We start from the raw sequence: 20,877 nt of genomic DNA on the forward strand, positions 1-20,877 counted from the left end.
GAGTCACAGGGAGCCACTGGATGGCGGCGGCGCAAGACCGTGGCGTGTGCAAATCCCTACCTAGAGACCTATGTCCAGTAGTTTTTTTTTTTTTTTTTTTTAAGAATATTAGCCATATTAAATGACTAATATTCCCTCTTTCCTCTCCAACTAAGCGTCAAGCTTGTGCTAGGAGTAGGTACGACAATAGTGCAACGGGCGGGGTTTGAACCGTCGACCTTCCGGTTTTCAGTCCACTCCTATACCGGTTGAGCTATTGAGGCTCTGAATATTATATATAATCTGAATATTAAATACTATGGGCCTCATAAGAAATCTCAGCGTGGTGGAATGGCGACCTCGCAACGGAAGACGCAGCGTTGAAAGACACCCCCCCTAGGTGGACGGACGACATCAGACGAGTCACAGGGAGCCACTGGATGGCGGCGGCGCAAGACCGTGGCGTGTGCAAATCCCTACCTAGAGACCTATGTCCAGTAGTTTTTTTTTTTTTTTTAAAGAATATTAGCCATATTAAATGACTAATATTCCCCTTTCCTCTCCAACTAAGCGTCAGGCTTGTGCTAGGAGTAGGTACGACAATAGTTCAACGGGCGGGATTTGAACCGTCGACCTTTCGGTTTTCAGTCCACTCCTATACCGATTGAGCTATTGAGGCTCTATAGTAGTGGACGTCTATCGGTTGATGATGATGATGAAGTGATTGGAGAGCCTTACGTTCTGAGCAATAAGCTGGAGCACACGACGGACACGGAGCTCATCGCCATCGCGGCGGACGCCATCCACGGCTGCAACAAACAAACAACACCAGTTGAACTATAATCGATATTACTATCGGTAATCGGTATATTTAGATAGAAGAAAGAAAGAAAGAAAAACGTTTATTTTTTAAGGCTGTACCACACATTACCAGCTAGACCTGGTTAGGTAGTAAAGTCAAAAGACCTCAAGTAGAAGAAGCGCCGGAATAAACCATGTCATGTGTGGCACAACCCGAAAAAAAAGGTCCCTACTCAGCATAAATGCCATATGTCTTGCACAAGTACAAAAACATACAGCGCTGGTTTTCAGTAGGAACCCTGATTCGGGTGGCGCCACGGAATTATTTCAATTGTACTTATCTAATCTATCTATTCTATATGTTAATAATATATACAAATTCACACATATTATACTTACTTATATTTACGATTTGGATAGTCTGTAAAAAGTCTCGTCAAATACGTTGTTATTTATTAACAGAGACAAGACAAATGTTTAAAATAGTGTCGTTCGCCCCTATTGTGGGTTGTACGGGAACCGTGTATCGTGTATCGTGTATCGTGGACTCGACCATTGTATCTTGAAACCTGTGTTGTGCTTGTATTAGACTTCTGGGATTAAAGCTTTGTTAGCGGGATTCAGACTTCATAGTGACTGATTATAGTGAGATACTCGTGCTGCTTTTCCATCTAGGTAGGATGGATAGAGACAGGGAGATAGAGAGGTTCGCCCCTCTTGTAGGTTGTTCGGGAACCGTGTATCGTGGACTCGACCGTTGTATCTTGAAACCTGTATTGTGCTTGTATTAGACTTCTGGGATTAAAGCTTTGTTAGCGGGATTCAGACTTCATAGTGACTGATTATAGTGAGATACTCGTGCTGCTTTTCCATCTAGGTAGGATGGATAGAGACAGGGAGATAGAGAGGTTCGCCCCTCTTGTAGGTTGTTCGGGAACCGTGTATCGTGGACTCGACCGTTGTATCTTGAAACCTGTATTGTGCTTGTATTAGACTTCTGGGATTAAAGCTTTGTTAGCGGGATTCAGACTTCATAGTGAGTGATTATAGTGAGATACTCGTGCTGCTTTTCCATCTAGGTAGGATGGATAGAAAGAGGGAGATAGAGAGGCGGAGAGGGGAGAGGGGGGGGGGGGGGGAGAAGAGCGTTACCTGTAACTGCAAGCCGTAGAGCGCGAACGCGCCGCTGGCGAGGGGAATGCCGAGCAGGTTGTACACCGAGGCGAACAGAAAGTTGAGGCGGATCCGCCTCACTGTCGTCCGAGACAGCTCCAGGCACGCCACCACGTCCAATAGATCATTCTGCAACAAGTTTTTTTTGTTTTTTTTTTTCCAAATTCAAAGGAGATTGCCCATTTTCTTAGGAGCTTTGGGCCCCCCCTAATATAATTGTTATGTCACCATGGTTTTAATTTTATTTTGTAGACAAATAAGTAACTCTTTATAATATTCTGCAAACGATTTCTATTTATTCACCCAGGTTATAAAGAAATTGTATTTTTTATATTGCTGATATTGAGGTTATATTTAATCAATACTTCTTCAAAATAAATGCATGTCTACGATTCTAACTGTAATTGTGGATATTTTCAATAATAGAGTGAAAAAAAGTCGTAATAAAACATAATCGTAAAAAAATAACACATATTAAAAAAAATTAATTTAAGTTTTGACACGATGCCACAAAAGAGGGCACGTTCACGGGCGATCTCCTTTCTTTATTGCGAATATGGGTAAAAAGTGCAGATATTAAACAAAACAAAAAGGTACAGCCAAATTCTGCCTATTAGCATAGTTTTGATAAAATTAGTCACATTTAATACTTAGTCACAAAAAAATACAAATTTAAATGATAATGTTACAAATGTCAAAAATTAAAATAAAACTAAAATTTCTCAAGGAACAACAAGGAAGCTAACTGTGCTAACTTTTGACGACCTCCCTGGCGCAGTGGTGAGCGCTGTGGTCTTAATAGTGGGAGGTCCCGGGTTCGATTCCTGGCAGGGGTTTGGAATTTTATAATTTCTAAATTTCTGGTCTGGTCTGGTGGGAGGCTTCGGCCGTGGCTAGTTACCACCCTACCGGCAAAGTCGTGCCGCCAAGCGATTTAGCGTTCCGGTACGATGCTGTGTAGAAACCAAAGGGGTATGGGTTTAATAAAAAAAAAAAAAACTGCCATACCCCTTACAGGTTAGCCCGCTATCATCTTAGACTGCATCATCACTTACCACCAGGTGAGATTGCAGTCAAGGGCTAACTTGTATCTGAATTAAAAAAAAAAAAAAAAAAAAAAAACTTCACATTTCGGCAGATTAACTGGAACAGAAGTTGGTGCAGACTTCACTGCGTTATAGGGAGTCGCTGAGCTAGCTCAAACTATGGGACAGATCGGCGCGGTGATTACGTATCTCGCGACAGGCTTGCGACAGGCGTCAATCTCGCGAACATTGCTGTCAAACGTCCGGCTAGAGAGAGACAGCAATAGCACAAAGCAATTTTTTTTTTTTTTCCTACCATAAAGCACCATTATAAAATGGCAGCTTTATTACTACTACCATCTAGCCTATGGGCTAATAAGTAATATTATTCTAGCTTAAACTTCTACTTATGATTAATTTTTAAATCTAATTTACAGTCCAATAACTGTCCTTAGTTTATTCTAACACGTACTTACAGTTCACTATGTTCTTGTGACCTAGAAAAATAAAGTAGCACAAGCACTATTACACAAACGCTGCACTTATGTACTTTTGAACACTAATTCGAACGGCTTGGTTCTTTTGAGCCTCCTTTTGATATCCATGTTATCTAGAAGCTTCACAGCCTCCAAATTAACATGAATTATGAACAAAGTAAAATAAGAAGAAGAGAGACAGCAAATGACCTATCGCATTGCTACTGCTGTCGCGTTGCTGTCGCTACTGCAACATTTTACGTAATCACCACCTCCCGGTTGAAATTTGGCATGCAGATAGCTATTATGACGTAGACATCCGGTAAGAAAGGATTTTTGAAAATACAACCCCTAAGGGGGTAAAATAGGTGTAATCCATGCGGCTGAAGTCGCGGGAATAAAAAAGACTCACCCTCATAAGAACTAAGTCAGCGGCCTCCACGGCGACGTCGGTGCCGCTCGCGATGGCGATGCCCACGTCTGCTTGGGCCAGCGCCGGCGAGTCGTTCACTCCGTCGCCCACCTGCGACCAACAGTGTCCTTCATAAAGCTGGAGACTGACTTGTAACATTTCGGTGTAACGCATCGAGTTTTTGTAATCAAATAGTCCAGCAGCCGCCGAGTGTTTTTTTTGTGATTAAAACAGGCTGAATCTTCGTGTGTTACGCAGGCAGAGTCAGGCCGCAACGCTAGATGTGCCTGCTTAATGCGTTCCCACGGTCGCGTCGCCGCGAAAACCAACACCTGGTGACGCGGCAGAAATCGCTAGCACCGTGCGATAGGACTGGGGACCGACACATCACATTTAGCTATAGAAGCCTCCGCCACAAATCGGCGGAGCAATTAGGATAATTTTCATCATCATCATCATCAGCCTGTGGACGTCCACTGTTGGACATAGGCCTTCCCTAAAGTGCGCCACCACACCCGGTCCTCAGCCTTCCTCATCCAGCCTCATCGTGCTGGAGGGCGTCCCACACTACGCTTGCTTAAACGCGGTCTCCACTCAAGGACTTTCCGGCTCCAACGGCCATCGCCTCTACGACAGGCATGACATGCCCACTGCCACTTCAGCTTGCTAATAGTTTGGGCTATGTCAGTGACCTTGGTTCTCCTGCGGATCTCCTCATTTCGGATCTTGTCCCTCAAGGAAACTCCTAACATAGCCCTCTCCATAGCTCGCTGAGCGACTTTGAGTTTGTGGACAAGGCCGTTTGTTAGTGTCCACGTTTCAGCACCATAGGTGAGGACGGGAAGACCACACTGGTTAAAGACTTTCGTCTTGAGGCACTGAGGAATTGACGATGAGAAGGACTCAATTTCCCAAAAGCTGCCCAACCTAGCCGAATTCTTCTGTTGGCTTCCTCGTCGAAATTGCTTCTGCCTAATTGAATTTGCCAATTTGCTTCTGCCAAGGTAATTGGCCAAACAATTCAAGGATAATTTTATATAATAGTTAATATAATATGTAAATTTTTAGTAATAAAATTAGGTTAAGGAAATGCTCTTTCCTTTCGCAACCCCTGCAGTCGCCCCTTATATAACTCGTGAATATTTCATAGTACAAATATTTACTAAGCTGCATACAAAAATCTGCTGATACAGTGCGTAACCGCCTTTACATTTACTTGGCGAACAAAGAAGAATGTTTGTCATACATACCATAGCTACTTTCTGTCCTTTTTCTTGTAGTTTCTGTATTTTGGCGACTTTGTGTGACGGCAACACCTCTGCGTACACTTTGGTTATCCCGACCTGGAACAAACGGATTTCTTTCAAAACTAGCGCCCGCCAAAAATAAGCTAGCGCGAAAAATAATATAAAAATCCTATAATTTTGTAAAAGTTTACGATACATTGCAAATAAAACATCTGACTGACGCTAGAGGTCAACGAACGTTGCGTAAGTAGGCCACACGGAGTCAATAACGCTTCATAGGCGGGGCATTGACCCGAGTTTTGCACGCTATACATTGCGGGTTTGTAAAATACTAAATCACTAAAATAACAAAATTAGGCAAATGGTTATTGGTATTGGATAGTGTTTAGGTAGTATAAGTATAACACTAAGTTAAGGTCAAAAAAATGCCGTGTTAAGCTATACACAATCTCCGATAACCATGTCGGAGGGTTGCCAGCGAAACATACCAATTTTAAAAATTAAATAAAATAAAAAAGTTTTTGCTAGCGTTCTGGTTACATTTAATATATACAGGGTTACAGGAAAAGAGGACACAATCCCGTTTAGGGGTTATAGTACAGGACATCAGCTATCAAACGACCCCTAAAGTGCTTATGCGAAAGTGTATTGTTTTCGAGTTATTCATTTTTTTATTTTTTTATTGGTAAAAGGGTGTTTGCCACTTTAAAAATTAATAAAAAAAAGGAACAATGTATTTCAGCAGATTTTTTTTTATTTCTTGCTAGTACATATTCTTGTTAATAATAAACAGTTATAAAACTAAAAAAATCTTCAAGCATTTTAAAATTACAGCCCAAAAACTGTACAAGTTTTCGATTTTTAAATTTAATTCTTTGAATAACTTGCAAATTTTCTGTAAAAATTACTATGGCACTTATCCTGCGGATTATTTTAAAAACATCTACGTTTCGTTAGGTATCCATTGGTACAAAAAAATTACCAAAAAAATCATAAAATCAAGAAAAAATTACACAACAAAGAGACCAGGTAGAAAATTCTAACAAATGCTATTGCCAAAGAATTAAATGAGAATCTATGTAAAAACGAGTTTAATGCAAAATCGTTAAAGATTATTTTTAATGAGGTCAAAAGGTAATATAAAATCAGTCAAAGATTACGATTCTTACAAAAGTCCAACACATATATTGTGATAGGTAGGTATATACAAATATTGTGATAGGTATGTATAGACAAATATTGTGATAGGTAGGTATATACAAATATTGTGATAGGTAGGTATATACAAATATTGTGATAGGTATGTATATACAAATATTGTGATAGGTAGGTATATACAAATATTGTGATAGGTAGGTATATACAAATATTGTGATAGGTAGGTATATACAAATATTGTGATAGGTAGGTATATACAAATATTGTGATAGGTAGGTATATACAATTTTAGGAATGAATTGTTTTTGTAAATTTTCATTTTATTATAATTAGCTATAGATGAGTAATTATTTATTTATTGATCAATGATGTTACCAATACTTAACAGAAAAGTAATTCTCTATCTATCTATCGGTTGATTATGATGATGTAGATCAAATGCGTACCTGTCTCGCTATGGCCACGGCAGTCTTCCTGTTGTCTCCGGTGAGCAGGCACACCTCGAGCCCCATGCGCTTCAGGCAGTACACCGCCAAGTGTGCTTCCGGCTTCACTTCGTCCGACACGCCTATCGTGCATACCAGTTGATCTGGAAATTAACCAGTTGATCTTGAAATTATTGTTAGTAGTTATTGGCACCGATTCCGTTGTCTTTCTCTAAACTAAATTTAGAGTATCTGCATCCTTTTCTTTTTAAAAGTAAAAGTAAAATATGCTTTATTGTACACCAAAACAAAAACAATAGACATATAACAAATACAGCATGTACAATAGGCGGCCTTATCGCTAAAATAGCGATCTCTTCCAGGCAACCTTAGGGTAGAGGAAATTATAAAAATTAAAGAAAGCGGAAGGGGTGTACTAATTAAATAAAGTAAATACACATAATATACGTATGTATATATATATATATATATATATATAAATGAAAATACAACAGTAAATAAGAGAGGAATAGACGACAGATAAGTGGAATAAAAGTAAAAATAAATAAACACATCAAATGGAGGATAAATAAAATAGCTTCAATTTTGTTTTAAAAATAGATAGTGATTGAGACTGTTTGTGAGTGATTAACAATGCTAAAAAGGGACAGAACATGAATTTTACATTTAAAGACTCTAAATTTTAGTGCACGCTACAAATTTAAACAGTAGGCTCGCGACTGTGCGCTGAAATCACGGGTTTTACCATCTAAAAATAAAATTTCAAACTGTCAAACTGCGTCTGTCCTTTTCATATTACAATATTAAGAAGAGTATGCGAAATCTCTAAAATTTGGTTGTGCTCAGAATCAGTACCATTGTCCCACTTGAAAAAAATTTATTGTATAGCTTATGACAAATGTTCAATGTTCTCAGCGTACATTCAAAATCCTTGAATTTTTTATCCTTTTGCATTTTGTGTCTTTTGTGTTTGTATTTAAATTTATCATTGATCATCTAGTTAGTGTAAGTGGTACTGGCACCGATTCTAAGCACAACCTAATTTTAGAGTATTCGCACCCTCTTACTATTGTAATATGAAAAGGACAGAAGCAGTTTGACATTTCTAAATTTAATTTTTAGATGGAAAAACCCGTGACTTTAGCACGCACTCGCGAACCTACTGTTTAAATTTGTATTGTGCACTAAAATTTAGAGTCTTTAAATGTGAAAGTCATGTTCCGTTCCTTTTTTAGTATTAGTAAAAAGAAAAGGATGCAGATACTCTAAATTTAGTTTAGAGAGAGACTAGAGAATCGGGGCCAATGCCGTTCTAATCAGATGTAAAATAAATAAATATATAAAATGAATAAATAAACGACGATAAGAAATCTTGGACAGACCATTTATCAATGGTCTGTCCAAGATTGATTCTAGAAGAAAAAACGTCTCACCATTAATAGCTGCCAACACAGCCGTGCGTCCCAGCTCCTCGTCCCGCTGTAAAGTCTCCTGAACTCTCCGCGGTACAGTCACGCCGTTGCGCGCCATCCATTCCCGGTTGCCGATGAGCACTAACTGTTCCACTTCCTGCAAGAAAGGCAATGCACTATAAATATCTAACGACTAAGATGTCTTAAGGTGACGCAGTACGCTCGACCGAAATTGGCAGCGCACGTGGGTAACCTGTTTGATTTTCACCTAACATTGTATGAGAAAGGTGAGAGGCACGATGATTTTCACCGAAATCAAGGAAAAGTATTTTTGAGGAAAAACCTACTGAATTTATGTCTGCAAAGTATAGTTATTTCAACTAGTAAATAAACTATATCTAATGTTAAATCCTTGTAGAATTTTCATACCCCTAATCTTATTTATTTACGCCCAAAGTTGTCATAAATTTAGTGTTAAAATAGGAATCTTTTGAGGCTCGTAATTTTAGAATAATTTTTTTTTTCAATGTTTTAAATATCAATAAACGTAGATAATGACGAGATAAATCGATATAATACTTAGTCTTGAGCGTACAGTGTGGCTGATTCCATTGTACACAATCTCTAAACTAAACTAAAATGTCACGCCTAAATCTATTGCTATCCCTTTCATAATGTTGCTTGCGGAAAAGTATGGCACTAGATTTAGACCTGCTAATTTAGTTTAGTTTAGAGATTGTGTACAAGAGAATCGGCCCCATTATCAAATAATGTAGTAATTACCCTTCTACGTTTGTATGAAGAAAGAACCGTCCTGCAGAGCCCTCTTAAGACTGCAGTAGTAGTACTCACTTCATGGTCGTCCCCGCTGGGCCGTATGACGGCGTGTAGCCTCTGCGCCGCCTGCGCGGAACTTAAGGCCGCGTCCCCCCCTCCCCCCACTATCTCCACGGGCACGCCTTGCAGCTGGATCGTCGAGCCTTCCCTGACAAATGGGGGAAAAAGTTAAACAAATAATTTTATTACGATGATAGATAGATGGTTGAGCGTGGTGATCACGTAAAACGTTGCAGTAGCGACAGCAACGCGACAGCAGTAGCAATGCGACAGTTCATTGGCTGTTTCTCATCATCTTCTTCTTCTTATTTTGCTTTGTGGCTATTCTTGTCTCTCTCTAGCCGGACGTTTGACAGCAATGTTCGCGAGATTTACGCCTGTCGCAAGGTACATAATCACTGCGCGGATATTTTCGCGCATACATTTTAAAGACTTCTACGTAAACTCACCTAGCATTGGCTAAAACCGCGCGTAGCTGCGGCGATTGCTGCGCGTTTTGCCGCAAGGTGATCTTGGCGCGCAGCCCGCAGCCCGGCGCGGCCGCGAACCCGCTGCACGACGCGCGCGCGTCGCCCACCACGCCCGCACACCAGCGGACTATCGCTGAAGACAAAAATGACTAACTTAACAACACTGTCAATTAAGAGAAAAAATTATAATTGATTTGGTCTAAGGTTTAGCTGCAAACAGACTTGCTTGCAATGCAGCCTAAGATGGAGTGCGCCTACCTAAGAGATGCCTATTCACTCTTGACTTGAAGGTTGTAAATTGGATGGGAAAAACTGATGAATGAAAAACGTGCAGACCTTGGCAATGTCTTGCGGTACGATAGTAGAATTGATTAATTTTTGATTGATGGATTAATTGAATCATATCCTCGGTATGCTTACAGCAACGCCAAATCGCATACCGAGTCAGAGGTAACATGTATACATATTTCAATGAATTGAAAGGTATAAAAAATTCACTAATATTAAAATCAAGTAATTCTTGGCGCGGAGCACATAATCAGGTCGTTGGCGTTGAGCAACGAAAAATTGTCCGCATTCTCGGCAAGAATGGTGAAGGAGGAACCAGGAAAGCCATATTTCTCACCAGAAGCGACAGGGTGTTCCGAGTTGAGCTCGGCGGACAGTATGCAGGCGAGCACGTCGGGCAGCGTGGCCGGGTCGCCCGTCAGCAGCGCCAGTCGCGCGACGCTCGTGCTGCCGCGAGTGATCGTCCCAGTTTTGTCGAAGATCACTGTCTTCACCTATAAATAATTTTGATTATTAGCTTTCAGGAAGCTTTGAGTATATTATATACCTAGGTAATCTTTTGTACGAAGTAATACACAAATGTCATCAATATCACTGATTAGTGATATTGATGACATTTGACACAGAAAAATGCCGAGGTATTGTAGCGCGTCGGGCATGTTCGCCGACGCTGGAGTCCCGGACTACTACGCCGTTATACGAAATGGCATCCCCTGACAATGTGTTCTATAAACACTGGCTAAGGGTACACCAGATCCCGAACGCAAAATGACTATTCATATTTTTTTTTTTAAATGATTTTTAAATGATTTTAACTAAATATTTTTATACGCATTTTAATTTTCAATTATAACATGTTTTTATATGGGTCCCAAACCTGAAATAAAATGATTTCATTTTATTTTTTATTTTTATTTTTTATTTTTATTTTTTATTAGCTGATTCCCGAGACTTCGTACGCGTGGATTTAGGTTTTTAAAAATCCAGTGGGAACTCCTAGATTTTCCGGAATAAAAAGGAGCTTATGTCACTCTCTAGGTCTCTAACTACACCCATGCAAAAAAATCACGTCAATCTGTTGCAATGTGATTGAAGGACAAACCAACAAACAAACACACTTTCACATTTATAATATGAGTAGTGATATGTACACCGATTTCTCTGAAATTTCTGAACCGGTTTGAAAACTTTTTTTTCACTCAATGGAGGAAGTTTAAAAATGGTTCCATGATTTTTTTGGATTCAACTCTTTAACTAAGTAATGGGGATTCAGGAACTGTTAATGATAAATTTTATTGATACTGTATGTTCCGAGCATGAGCTCATGATTGAACTCCAAGTCTCAACTCTGATGATGCGGGTATAGCACCTCTAAACCAAAAGCTAGTTTAGTTTTAAGAATACGAGGACTCCTACTCCTACCTTATGAGCATTCTCCAGGGGTTCAGCCCCTTTGATCAGCAGTCCCAATTTGGCTCCTACCCCCGTAGCCACCATCACTGCGGTAGGGGTGGCGAGCCCTAGGGCACAGGGGCAAGCTATCGCCAGAACTGAGAGAGCGAAGTGGAACGCCGTCTGTATGATGAGCTCCCAATCAGAAAACCCAGAGTTCAAGTAAATTTCCTGGAAAAAAAATGGCATCGAATAATGGGAATCCACAGGCAAAACTGGTCTCATAGGGCGCCACAAGAGGTCCGGCCAATATAAGCTGTCATCTTCATAGTTTAGAAGAAGATTAGAGAAGGATTTACGTGTATTTTTTTTTAATTATGACATTTGACAGCTCAGTCATGGTTTCACAGATGGTACTACCTCTATGGCCGGTTCGCTTATGCGCCACCTGTCGGGACAGATTGGCAGTGTGGAGCCCCATTGCCATGAAATATGGGTAATGGGTATGCCAATCTAGTATACGGAATTTAGGAATAAAAGGAATTGAAGCTCCAGCTGTAAATAAAATAGCATTACGCGATACGTGCTGGCTCGCTCGTCATTGCATTGCCTATCTCGCTCAGTCTTCCGTCTATCTCGCTTGCACTTGTGCGCACGCATGTCGCACAGAACACCGCGCGTAAAAAAAACATAGCACCAGAAAGTTCGCTCAGCTAATCACAGCATAACGCAACATATTTTAGAGCCTCAATAGCTCAAGCGGTATAGGAGTGGACTGAAAACCGAGAGGTCGACGGTTCAAACCCCGCCCGTTGCACTATTGTCGTACCTACTCCTAGCACAAGCCTGACGCTTAATTGGAGAGGAAAGGGGAATATTAGTCATTTAACATGACTAATATTCTTTTTAAAAAAAAAAAAAAAATCTCAATGCTGATAATTGGTCATCCTTACATTCCAAGTATACGAAGAGTTCATAAAACAACATCGTGCAAAGTATACTTTTCATAGTCTGAATAAAAATTCAAGGCATTAACAAGGCATAGGACAAAAAGGGGTTATAATAAGTTTAGTTTTAAGTTAGTCGTAGCTTTAGTTTTAAGTTTGCGTTATAATTATCACCACTATATCTTACAAATCTAACACTATACCAGACAATCAATAAGAGTAATTTATTACCTATTTTGAATAAATCATTTGACTTTGACTTTGACTTTAAAGTTGTACTTACCGGTGTGATGGCCTTTATCCTGTCGATGTCGAGCGCGCCGCTGATGACCCAGCACACCAACGTCAGCACCGACAGGAACACCACCATTGGGACAAAGTACCTGCAACACATAACAACAACGTCTCACCCTCATCCCTCCCTGACCTTTCTACCATTATACCGCAAGACACCGGCGGGGTGATTACGTAAAACGTTGCAGTAGTGACAGCAATGCCACAGCAATAGTCAACACGGGATTTTAAAAACATAATTCCACGCGGACGAAGTCGCGGGCATCAGCTAGTGGCTTATAAAATACTAGCTAATGCTCGCGACTTCGTCATACACAAACACAAACGTCGTCGTACACAAATTTCAAACCCCTATTTCACTTCCCTAGGCGTTGAATTTTTAAAAATCCTTTCTTAGCGGATGCCTACGTCATAATAGCTATCTGCATGCCAAATTTCAGTCTGATCCGTCCAGTAGTTTGAGTGATCTATCAGTCAGTCAGTCAGTCTTTTCCTTTTATATATAAATAAAATAAATAAATAAATAAATAATCTTTTATTTCAGACCAGTAGTCCATATTTAAATTTACAACTATATATTTACTAGAGTTAGTGTGTTAGTAACAATATTTCCTTATAGTTATGTTAGTAATGTTAGTGCTTATTGATTTAAATAAAGTGGCCTAACATGGCAGCTCTAGGCGCCCGCCCCCCGGTGGCCACAGCCACCCAGTGCTTAGTTATTGGGCAGCCTATCCTATCTTTAATTGCACCCAGAATGCTGTTGGAACTGCTACGAAGACGCTGTAGGAGGGAGGCCATCTTTTTACGGATGATGGCATGAAAGCCATCAGTCCTGGCCTCCGTGAACATTCCACTAGCGCTACAGCCCCTCGGCAGCCCCAGCAGCATTCTGAATGCTGCTGGGGCTGCCGAGGGGTATATTTAGATCAACTTACCCCGCTATAGTGTCGGCCAGCCGCTGCACCGGCGCTTTGGAGCTCTGCGCGTCCTCCACCAGGCGCACGATCTGCGCCAGCGTGCTGGCCTCGCCCGTGTGCGTCGCGCGCATCAGCAGCGCGCCGTGCTGGTTTATACTGCCGCCTATCACGAGCGAATCTACAACAAACACACCAAGTCTAATAGCTGCTCAAAGGGAGTCGAGTCTTCTGGTGCAAAGTCGCCATTCCACCTTGGGACCCACACGTCTATCGGTTTTTGGGACTTTTTAGGGTTCCGTACCTCAAAAGGAACCCTTATAGGATCACTTTGTTGTCTGTCTATCTGTCTGTCAAGAAACCTACAGGGTACTTCCCGTTGACCTAGAATCATGAAATTTGGCAGGTAGGTAAATCTTATAGCTGACATTTGGGGAAAAATCTGAAAACCGTGAATCTAAGGTTAGATCACACAAAAAAAATTAAATTGTGCTCATGAACTAATAATTAGTATTTTCAACTTTCGAAGTGAATGACTATATCAAGTGGGCTTATCATATGAAAGGTACATTCTAAAACAGATTTTTATTTATTTTCATATGAAAGGTCTTCACCTGTGCTGTGTTCCTAAAAGGCCGGCAACGCATCGGCGGTTCCTCTGGTGCTGCAAATGTTCATGGACGGCGGTAATCACTTAACATCAGGTGACCCACCTGCTCCATAAATCTATTTAAAAAAAATCCATCATGGCTCACCTTTAGTCTTGGCGACAGGCATGGACTCCCCGGTTATGAGAGACTCGTCGCACGTGCTCTGGCCCGAGATCACCTTCCCGTCCACTGGGATCTTGGCGCCGGGCACTACCTACAAACAGAGTACAGTAACATTATATCTGGGGGGGGGGGGGGGGGGGGGGGGGTGCTGAAGTGGTGACTCCTATGCGGTACTACATTGTGTCAAATAATATCATGACGTTACTAATTCTTCGGAGGTAGCACTTAGTATGATTATGATAGAACATCACGTACAGGTAAGTTCCTTCAATCATTAATTACCTTCAAAACATCTCCTCTCTCCACGAGATCGACTGGTATGCTCTTCTCGGCCACTTCTCGCCCCTCCTGGTCCAATGTCACCAGACAAAAAAATTGAAGAAATGCCAATCCAGAGAGTTCTAAATTGAAAACACTTTGGCACCGATTCTAAGCACAACCTAATTTTAGAGTATTCGCACCCTCTTCTTACTATTGTAATATGAAAAGGACAGAAGCAGTTTGACATTTCTAAATTTAATTTTTAGATGGTAAAACCCGTGATTTTAGCACGCACTCGCGAACCTACTGTTTAAATTTGTATTGTGCACTAAAATTTAGAGTCTTTAAATGTGAAAGTCATGTTCCGTTCCTTTTTTAGCATTAGTAAAAAGAAAAGGATGCAGATACTCTAAATTTAGTTTAGAGAGAGACTAGAGAATCGGGGCCTTTGTCTCACTGAGTGAGCAAAAACGGCTTTAGCTCACTTTTTGAACTATTGAGGTGAAAAGGAAATTACCTTCAAAACGTCTCCTCTCTCCACGAGATCCACTGGTATGCTCTTCTCGGCCACCTCCCGCCCCTCCTCGTCCAATGTCACCAGAACCGCTTCCGTAGGCTTCAACGACAGCAGCTTTGACAACGCTTCCGACGTTTTACCCTGAAGCAAACGTAACATACAATATAAACACGAAGATTAGTGGTTTTTTTTGGTATTCATCTAAATACATAAAAGGAAATCAAATCAAATAATTTATTCAAAATAGGTAATAAATTACACTATATTTTTTATAATTTTTTTGGTGTTTTACCTACACTTCAAGTTATTCTTCTAATCTAAATATATAAAAGGAAAAGGTGACTGACTGACTGACTGACTGAATGACTGACTGACTGACTGATCTATCAACGCACAGCTCAAACTACTGGACGGATGGGGTGAAATTTGGCATGCAGATAGCTATTATGACGTAGGCATCCGCTAAGAAAGGATTTTTGAAAATTCAATTCCTAAGGGGGTGAAATAGGGGTTTGAAATTTTGTAGTCCACGCGGACGAAGTCGCGAGCATAAGCTAGTTACACTATATTTTTTTATAATTTTTTAGTGTTTTACCTACACTTCAAGTTATTCTTCTAATTATTTAATAAATTACACCTTTTGAATGTCGGTTTTTGGAAAAAGCGACTGTCTGACTGACTGACCTATCAACGCACAGCTCAAACTACTGTACGGATCGAGCTGAAATTTAGCATGCAGATAGCTATTATGACGTAGGGATCCTCTAAGAAAGGATTTTTCAAAATTCAAATAGGGCTTTAAAATTTGTGCAGTCCACGCGGACAAAGTCGCGAGCACAAGCTAGTCAGGTGACTGACTGACTGACTGACCTATCAACGCACATCCCAAACTACTGGACGGATTGGGCTGTTTGACGAAGTTGCGGGCAACTGCTAGTTATAAATAAATTAGTGTAGAAATAAAGACACACCTTTGCGATATGTTCGAGCCATCGTCCCAAAGATACGAAGACGAGTAACATGGGCGGTGTGTCGAAGAACGTTAGGGGACTCGTGTCCTTCTGCAGCGCCATCGCGGCTATCACTACTGCTAGCGAGTACGAGTAACTGGAACACAGACGGAAACAAATAGCAAGCAATATAATACTTACAAATAATACTTATAGGTCGCTTGTTTGGGATGCAACTTGTGTAGACACTTTAGCTGCATCCCACATTCAGGGGACCTCCTCTATGGCGGGTGCAGCGGCCATCAGCGCCGAACAGGCCAAGAGGCGCAAATATGAAAACCTCGATGGGAGCTTCGTATTCGTGCCTTTTGGTGTGGAGACCTTGGGGCCGTGGGGCCCGGGGGCTCGAGCTCTTTTTGAAGAAATTGCGAAAAGAGTTATCGAGTCAACCGGGGACCCGAGAGCTGGCAGCTACCTTGGTCAAAGAATTAGTTTGGCCATCCAAAGGGGTAATGCTGCCAGCATCTTGGGTACAATGCCTCGCTGCGGTGGTCTCGATGAGGTTTTAGATTTAATTTAATTTATTTTAGTTTTAATTTAATGGTGTTTTTTTAGATTTAAGTTAATTAAATTATACACATACACACACACTTCGTCCGCATGGTAGTTTTTAAAGGTGTAAAAAATCCCGTAGGAACTCTTTGATTATGATATAAAAAGTAGCCTTGTCTTTCCCCGAGATGCAAGCTATCTCTGTATCAAATTTCGTCAAAATCTGTTAAACCGTTGGACCGTGAAAAGCTAGCAGACAGACACATTCGCATTTATAATGTGGCGGATGCCACAGTAGAAACTAGATGGCGCTGTTCAATTTATAACATTTCATGACGTAGTCCCGAACAAATGTACCGCCGACAGCACTCGCACTAACGGAGTTTTCTGCAATCTGGACTATATTATATAGAAGTTTCAAGACAACCGTCGGCGTCGGCCGAGCTGGCGCTACCGAGCACAAGCAACCGCTCGGTGGGAGATCTCCCTTTGGTACGGTCGAGCCTGCACACCGCTCCCATTCAATAATATTAGTATGGATATAGATTATGTAAGTATATTATGTTATGTACCTGATAGTAGTGGTCATGGATATGAGGACGTCCATGTTGGACGTGCCGTGCCGTAGCGCCTTGTACGCCTGCTTGTAGAAGTGCCAGCCGCCGATGAACTAAAACAAACATTCATTCTGTTAAACTTCGCCCTTTCACTGCTAACATCGTACTCATATATATCTATCTTTTACGGTAGGCTCACAATGGGGCCGATTCTCTTGTACTCAATCTCTAAACTAAACTAAATTAACATGTCTAAATATAGTGCTATCCTTTTCCGCAAGCAACATTATGAAAGGGATAGCAATAGATTTAGACGTGCCATTTTAGTTTAGATTAGAGGTTGTGTACAACGGAATTAGCCACTTTAACCATTTTTATGATTTTCAAATGTGGTCTAAAACAAAGCTTTACTTTCGAAGGTGTTTTTACTACCATAGTATTAAACCTTATCAAAATAAAATTGTTCAATAGAATAGAATAGGATAGAATGTTTTTTTATTCATGTAAACTTTTTAAAAGTGCTTATGAATAGTCAGGTAGTTTTAATTTACCATCCGTCATCCCAAGTGTTTAATTTAGACCAAAATTGCCCTTTGTATCATTTCATTTAGAATAATATCTTAGGAGATAGCACGAGATTAAAATAATGGCGACGGCCGCGGCAGTCCGTGCATGCAGCGCGATTACGTCGCAGTACGATGATATTGGCGGTACCTACCAAGTAAAGACTTTTTAAACTCGAGGACCCAACTCCTCAGCCCTGATGCTGTAAGGAATTACATTCTTAAATCGTGGTGATACCATGGGATTTTTAAAGAACGCTTACAGTTTAAATGTTTTTACGAAATTTGGTACTGAGATATCTTGCATCACGGGATGGGCTACTACGGATAGGTTACTTTTTGTCCTGGAAAATCAAAAGTTCCCACGGGATTTTCAATAACCTAAACCCACGCGGGCGAAGCCGGGCATCAGCTAGTTACGTTATAATTTAGTATCATTATGAAATCCTGGTTTTCACCTGTACTGGGGTGGCGAGGAGGAACATGAGCAGGTTCTCCAGACTCAACCCGGGCAGCACGCAGCACATGTCGCGCGGGCTGTGGTGGTGGCTCATGGTCACCATGAAGTAGGTCATGGCCGCCATGCAGGGGGCTCCGAATATCAGCGATATCAGGAACGCGTTCCGCCATTTTCTTATTTCTTCTCTGTCGACAATGTAAAATAAAACCTTCATTTATATTACAGAAACCTGCGGGTTTTCTTTCTGCGGGTGATTCTCTAACTCAGTGTCTAACACCTTGTCATTCAGAAATTAACACTATTTAATTTCTAAATGAAAAGGTGCTTGGGTAACTTTTATGCGATTTTTAACTAGTATTATCTAGATTGTATGCCATATTTTGTACACCTATTTTATTATTGTATTGTACTATGCCGATCTGACTTTCGTAAGCACTTTTATAAGGCTAAATCGAAAAAAAATACAAACACTGAATGATATCCACCAAGCTCATTTGATATAGATTGGTTCATTGTGTGATATTAAAATTTTCATACAAAACCTTCAATGGATTAAAAGTAAATATCAAATCATTCAGTGTTAGACTCTGAATTAGCGAATCAGTGGATGGTTAGTATGAGATTTTATGCCTCGCTATCGATGAATAAAAGCGCCGAAACTCAATAACGTCAGAGTAATATAGGATCTATAGCACGCGACAGGTCGATATAGCAATCGGCTTACGGCGACTAAATACGGCGACTAAAAAATTATAAAAAAGTTTAAGGCCTTACATGAATATATTTTTTGGAAAATTTAAAAGGGGCACGCAATTTTAAATTAAATCACATGTACTTAAATTATATTCAAGAATAAAACAAAGCATACTTATGTTCTAAATAGTTGGTGGTCCCTCGATTGTGCGAGCTGACAGCCGTGGCGTCGAACCCGAGACCGTTGACGACATCACAGATTTTCCTCGCGCCGATTATCTCGGGGTCGTATTTTACTTTGCCTCTGAAAACCAAACAAATAACACTATTATTTATTTCAACAATAGTTTCTATAGTCCGCGACAGGTCGAGATGGTAATCGGGGTATGATGCGGGGGGATGCCCCGACACCCGCACTCACCCACACCGGCGGGGTGTTACGTATCTCGCGATCATTGCTGTCAAACGTCCGGCTAGAGAGAGACAGCAATAGTCACAAAGCAGAATAGCAAAAAGAAGAAGAAAGACAGAAAATGAACTGTTGCATTGCCACTGCTGTCGCGTTGCTGTCGCTAATGCAACGCATTACGTAATCACCCCACCGGTTAGCGGGTGTGGGCAAAATCTACTTCTTTCTAGACTTTCCAGAATGACGCCAGCGTGGCAGGCTGAAGCGACGATGGCGTGATGAATTAGATTTTACAGCCAAGTAGGTCGAAGAAGTACAGAATCAGGAGTTGTGAAAAAATTTAGAGGGAGGCCTTTGCCCAGTCGTGGGACAGTATCCCTTGTATCTTTTGCCTAGTAGTAGGCATCTGGCTTGTATAGTACGGTATAATAACATTGTAAATTGAAAAATTAAAAAGAGCAACCGCCGAGTTTCTTGCTGGTTCTTCTCGGTAGGAACGGCATTCCGAACCAGTGGTAAATTAAAACTACCTGACTATTCATAAGCACTTTTAAAAAGTTTACATGAATAAAAAAAACATTCTATTCTATTCTATTCTATTCTATTCTAGATTACATTAGAAACTCTATTGATATATCGTACTTACTTGGAGGTAGTGAGTGCGATGGAGCAGGAAACAACACCGTTAAGTTTAAGTACAGTCTTTTCTATTTTGTTGACGCACGACGCGCAGGTCATGCCTTTTATCTGAAAATAAAAGTTTATCATCAGATTTTTTTGGAACAACAAATCTGTTTTTAGGGTTCCGTACCTCAAAAGGAAAAACAGAACCCTTATAGGATCACTTTGTTGTCTGTCTGTCTGTCGGTCTGTCTGTCAAGAAACCTACAGGGTACTTCCCGTTGACCTAGAATCTTGAAATTTGGTAGGTAGATCTTATAGCTGACATTTGGGGCAAAATCTGAAAACCGTGAATTTAGGGTTAGATCACACAAAAAAAAATTAATTGTGGTCATGAACTAATAATTAGTATTTTCAACTTTCGAAGTGAGTGACTATATCAAGTGAGGTATCATATGAAAGGTCTTCACCTGTACATTCTAAAACAGATTTTTTTTTTTTTTTATGCATCATAGTTTTTGAATTATCGTGCAAAATGTCGAAAAAATACGACTGTAGTACGGAACCCTCATTGCGCGAGCCTGACTCGCACTTGGCCGGTTTTTTTTTATTCACATACATGTTAGCCCTTGACTCCAATCTCACCTGGTGGTAAGTGATGATGCAGTCTAAAATAAAAGCGGGCTAAAGTTATAAGGCAACAGCACTTACCACGGCGCCAGGGAGAGAATTGTTGTTGAACATAATTCTCGGACGCGCCATTATCGCTTATAAGCTCAGAGGGGCAGCCCAACTCTGTCATGGACTCTGCGATCGCCACACACAACATATCTTTGATAGTTCATATCGTACTCCTGCCATCGCGGTTAGTAGTGCTATAACTGTTGAGTGGATATCTGAAATAATACCCTTCTTCTAGCGCAATGGGGTAGAACTCACCATTAAAGTCAAGTCTTTTTGGCGCACCGCTATCGCTTATTAACTCTCAAGGGAAGCCCAACTCTGTAATGGACTCTGCGATCGCCACGGCGGATATCTTCTCCGATTCATACTTCACTTCTGCCTTGGCGAGTAGTAATACTATTACTATTGACTACACACCTGAAATAATACCCTTCTTCTAGCGGAATGGGGTAGAACTCACCATTAAAGTCAAGTCTTTGGGCGCACCGCTATCGCTTATCAACTCTCAAGGGAAGCCCAACTGTGTAATGAACTTTGCGATCGCCACGGCGGATATCTTCTCC

The 20,877-nt window shown here is 40.8% G+C and overlaps 1 protein-coding gene across 4 annotated transcripts in view; it reads right to left on the reverse strand.

The window, feature by feature from the left end:
* Positions 1–20,877, reverse strand: part of ATP7 (copper-transporting ATPase 1) — a 60,716-nt gene that overhangs the window by 7,819 nt on the left and 32,020 nt on the right. For all 4 annotated transcript variants that reach the window (XM_034972228.2, XM_069500825.1, XM_069500826.1 and 1 more), the window contains 19 exons: positions 19,656–19,756; positions 18,776–18,904; positions 17,906–18,092; positions 16,900–16,997; positions 15,797–15,932; positions 14,826–14,966; positions 14,030–14,138; positions 13,296–13,455; positions 12,347–12,446; positions 11,147–11,347; positions 10,062–10,218; positions 9,416–9,569; positions 8,982–9,114; positions 8,151–8,286; positions 6,718–6,860; positions 5,117–5,209; positions 3,867–3,977; positions 1,933–2,082; positions 718–788 (listed from right to left, as the gene is read on the reverse strand). In XM_034972228.2, the coding sequence (XP_034828119.1) occupies positions 718–788; positions 1,933–2,082; positions 3,867–3,977; positions 5,117–5,209; positions 6,718–6,860; positions 8,151–8,286; positions 8,982–9,114; positions 9,416–9,569; positions 10,062–10,218; positions 11,147–11,347; positions 12,347–12,446; positions 13,296–13,455; positions 14,030–14,138; positions 14,826–14,966; positions 15,797–15,932; positions 16,900–16,997; positions 17,906–18,092; positions 18,776–18,904; positions 19,656–19,756 (2,510 nt within the window). The remainder of the gene's footprint in view (positions 1–717; positions 789–1,932; positions 2,083–3,866; positions 3,978–5,116; positions 5,210–6,717; positions 6,861–8,150; positions 8,287–8,981; positions 9,115–9,415; positions 9,570–10,061; positions 10,219–11,146; positions 11,348–12,346; positions 12,447–13,295; positions 13,456–14,029; positions 14,139–14,825; positions 14,967–15,796; positions 15,933–16,899; positions 16,998–17,905; positions 18,093–18,775; positions 18,905–19,655; positions 19,757–20,877) is intronic.

This window comes from Maniola hyperantus, chromosome 9 (assembly GCF_902806685.2).
Source record: "Maniola hyperantus chromosome 9, iAphHyp1.2, whole genome shotgun sequence".
NCBI classification, from domain to species: Eukaryota; Metazoa; Arthropoda; class Insecta; order Lepidoptera; family Nymphalidae; genus Maniola; species Maniola hyperantus.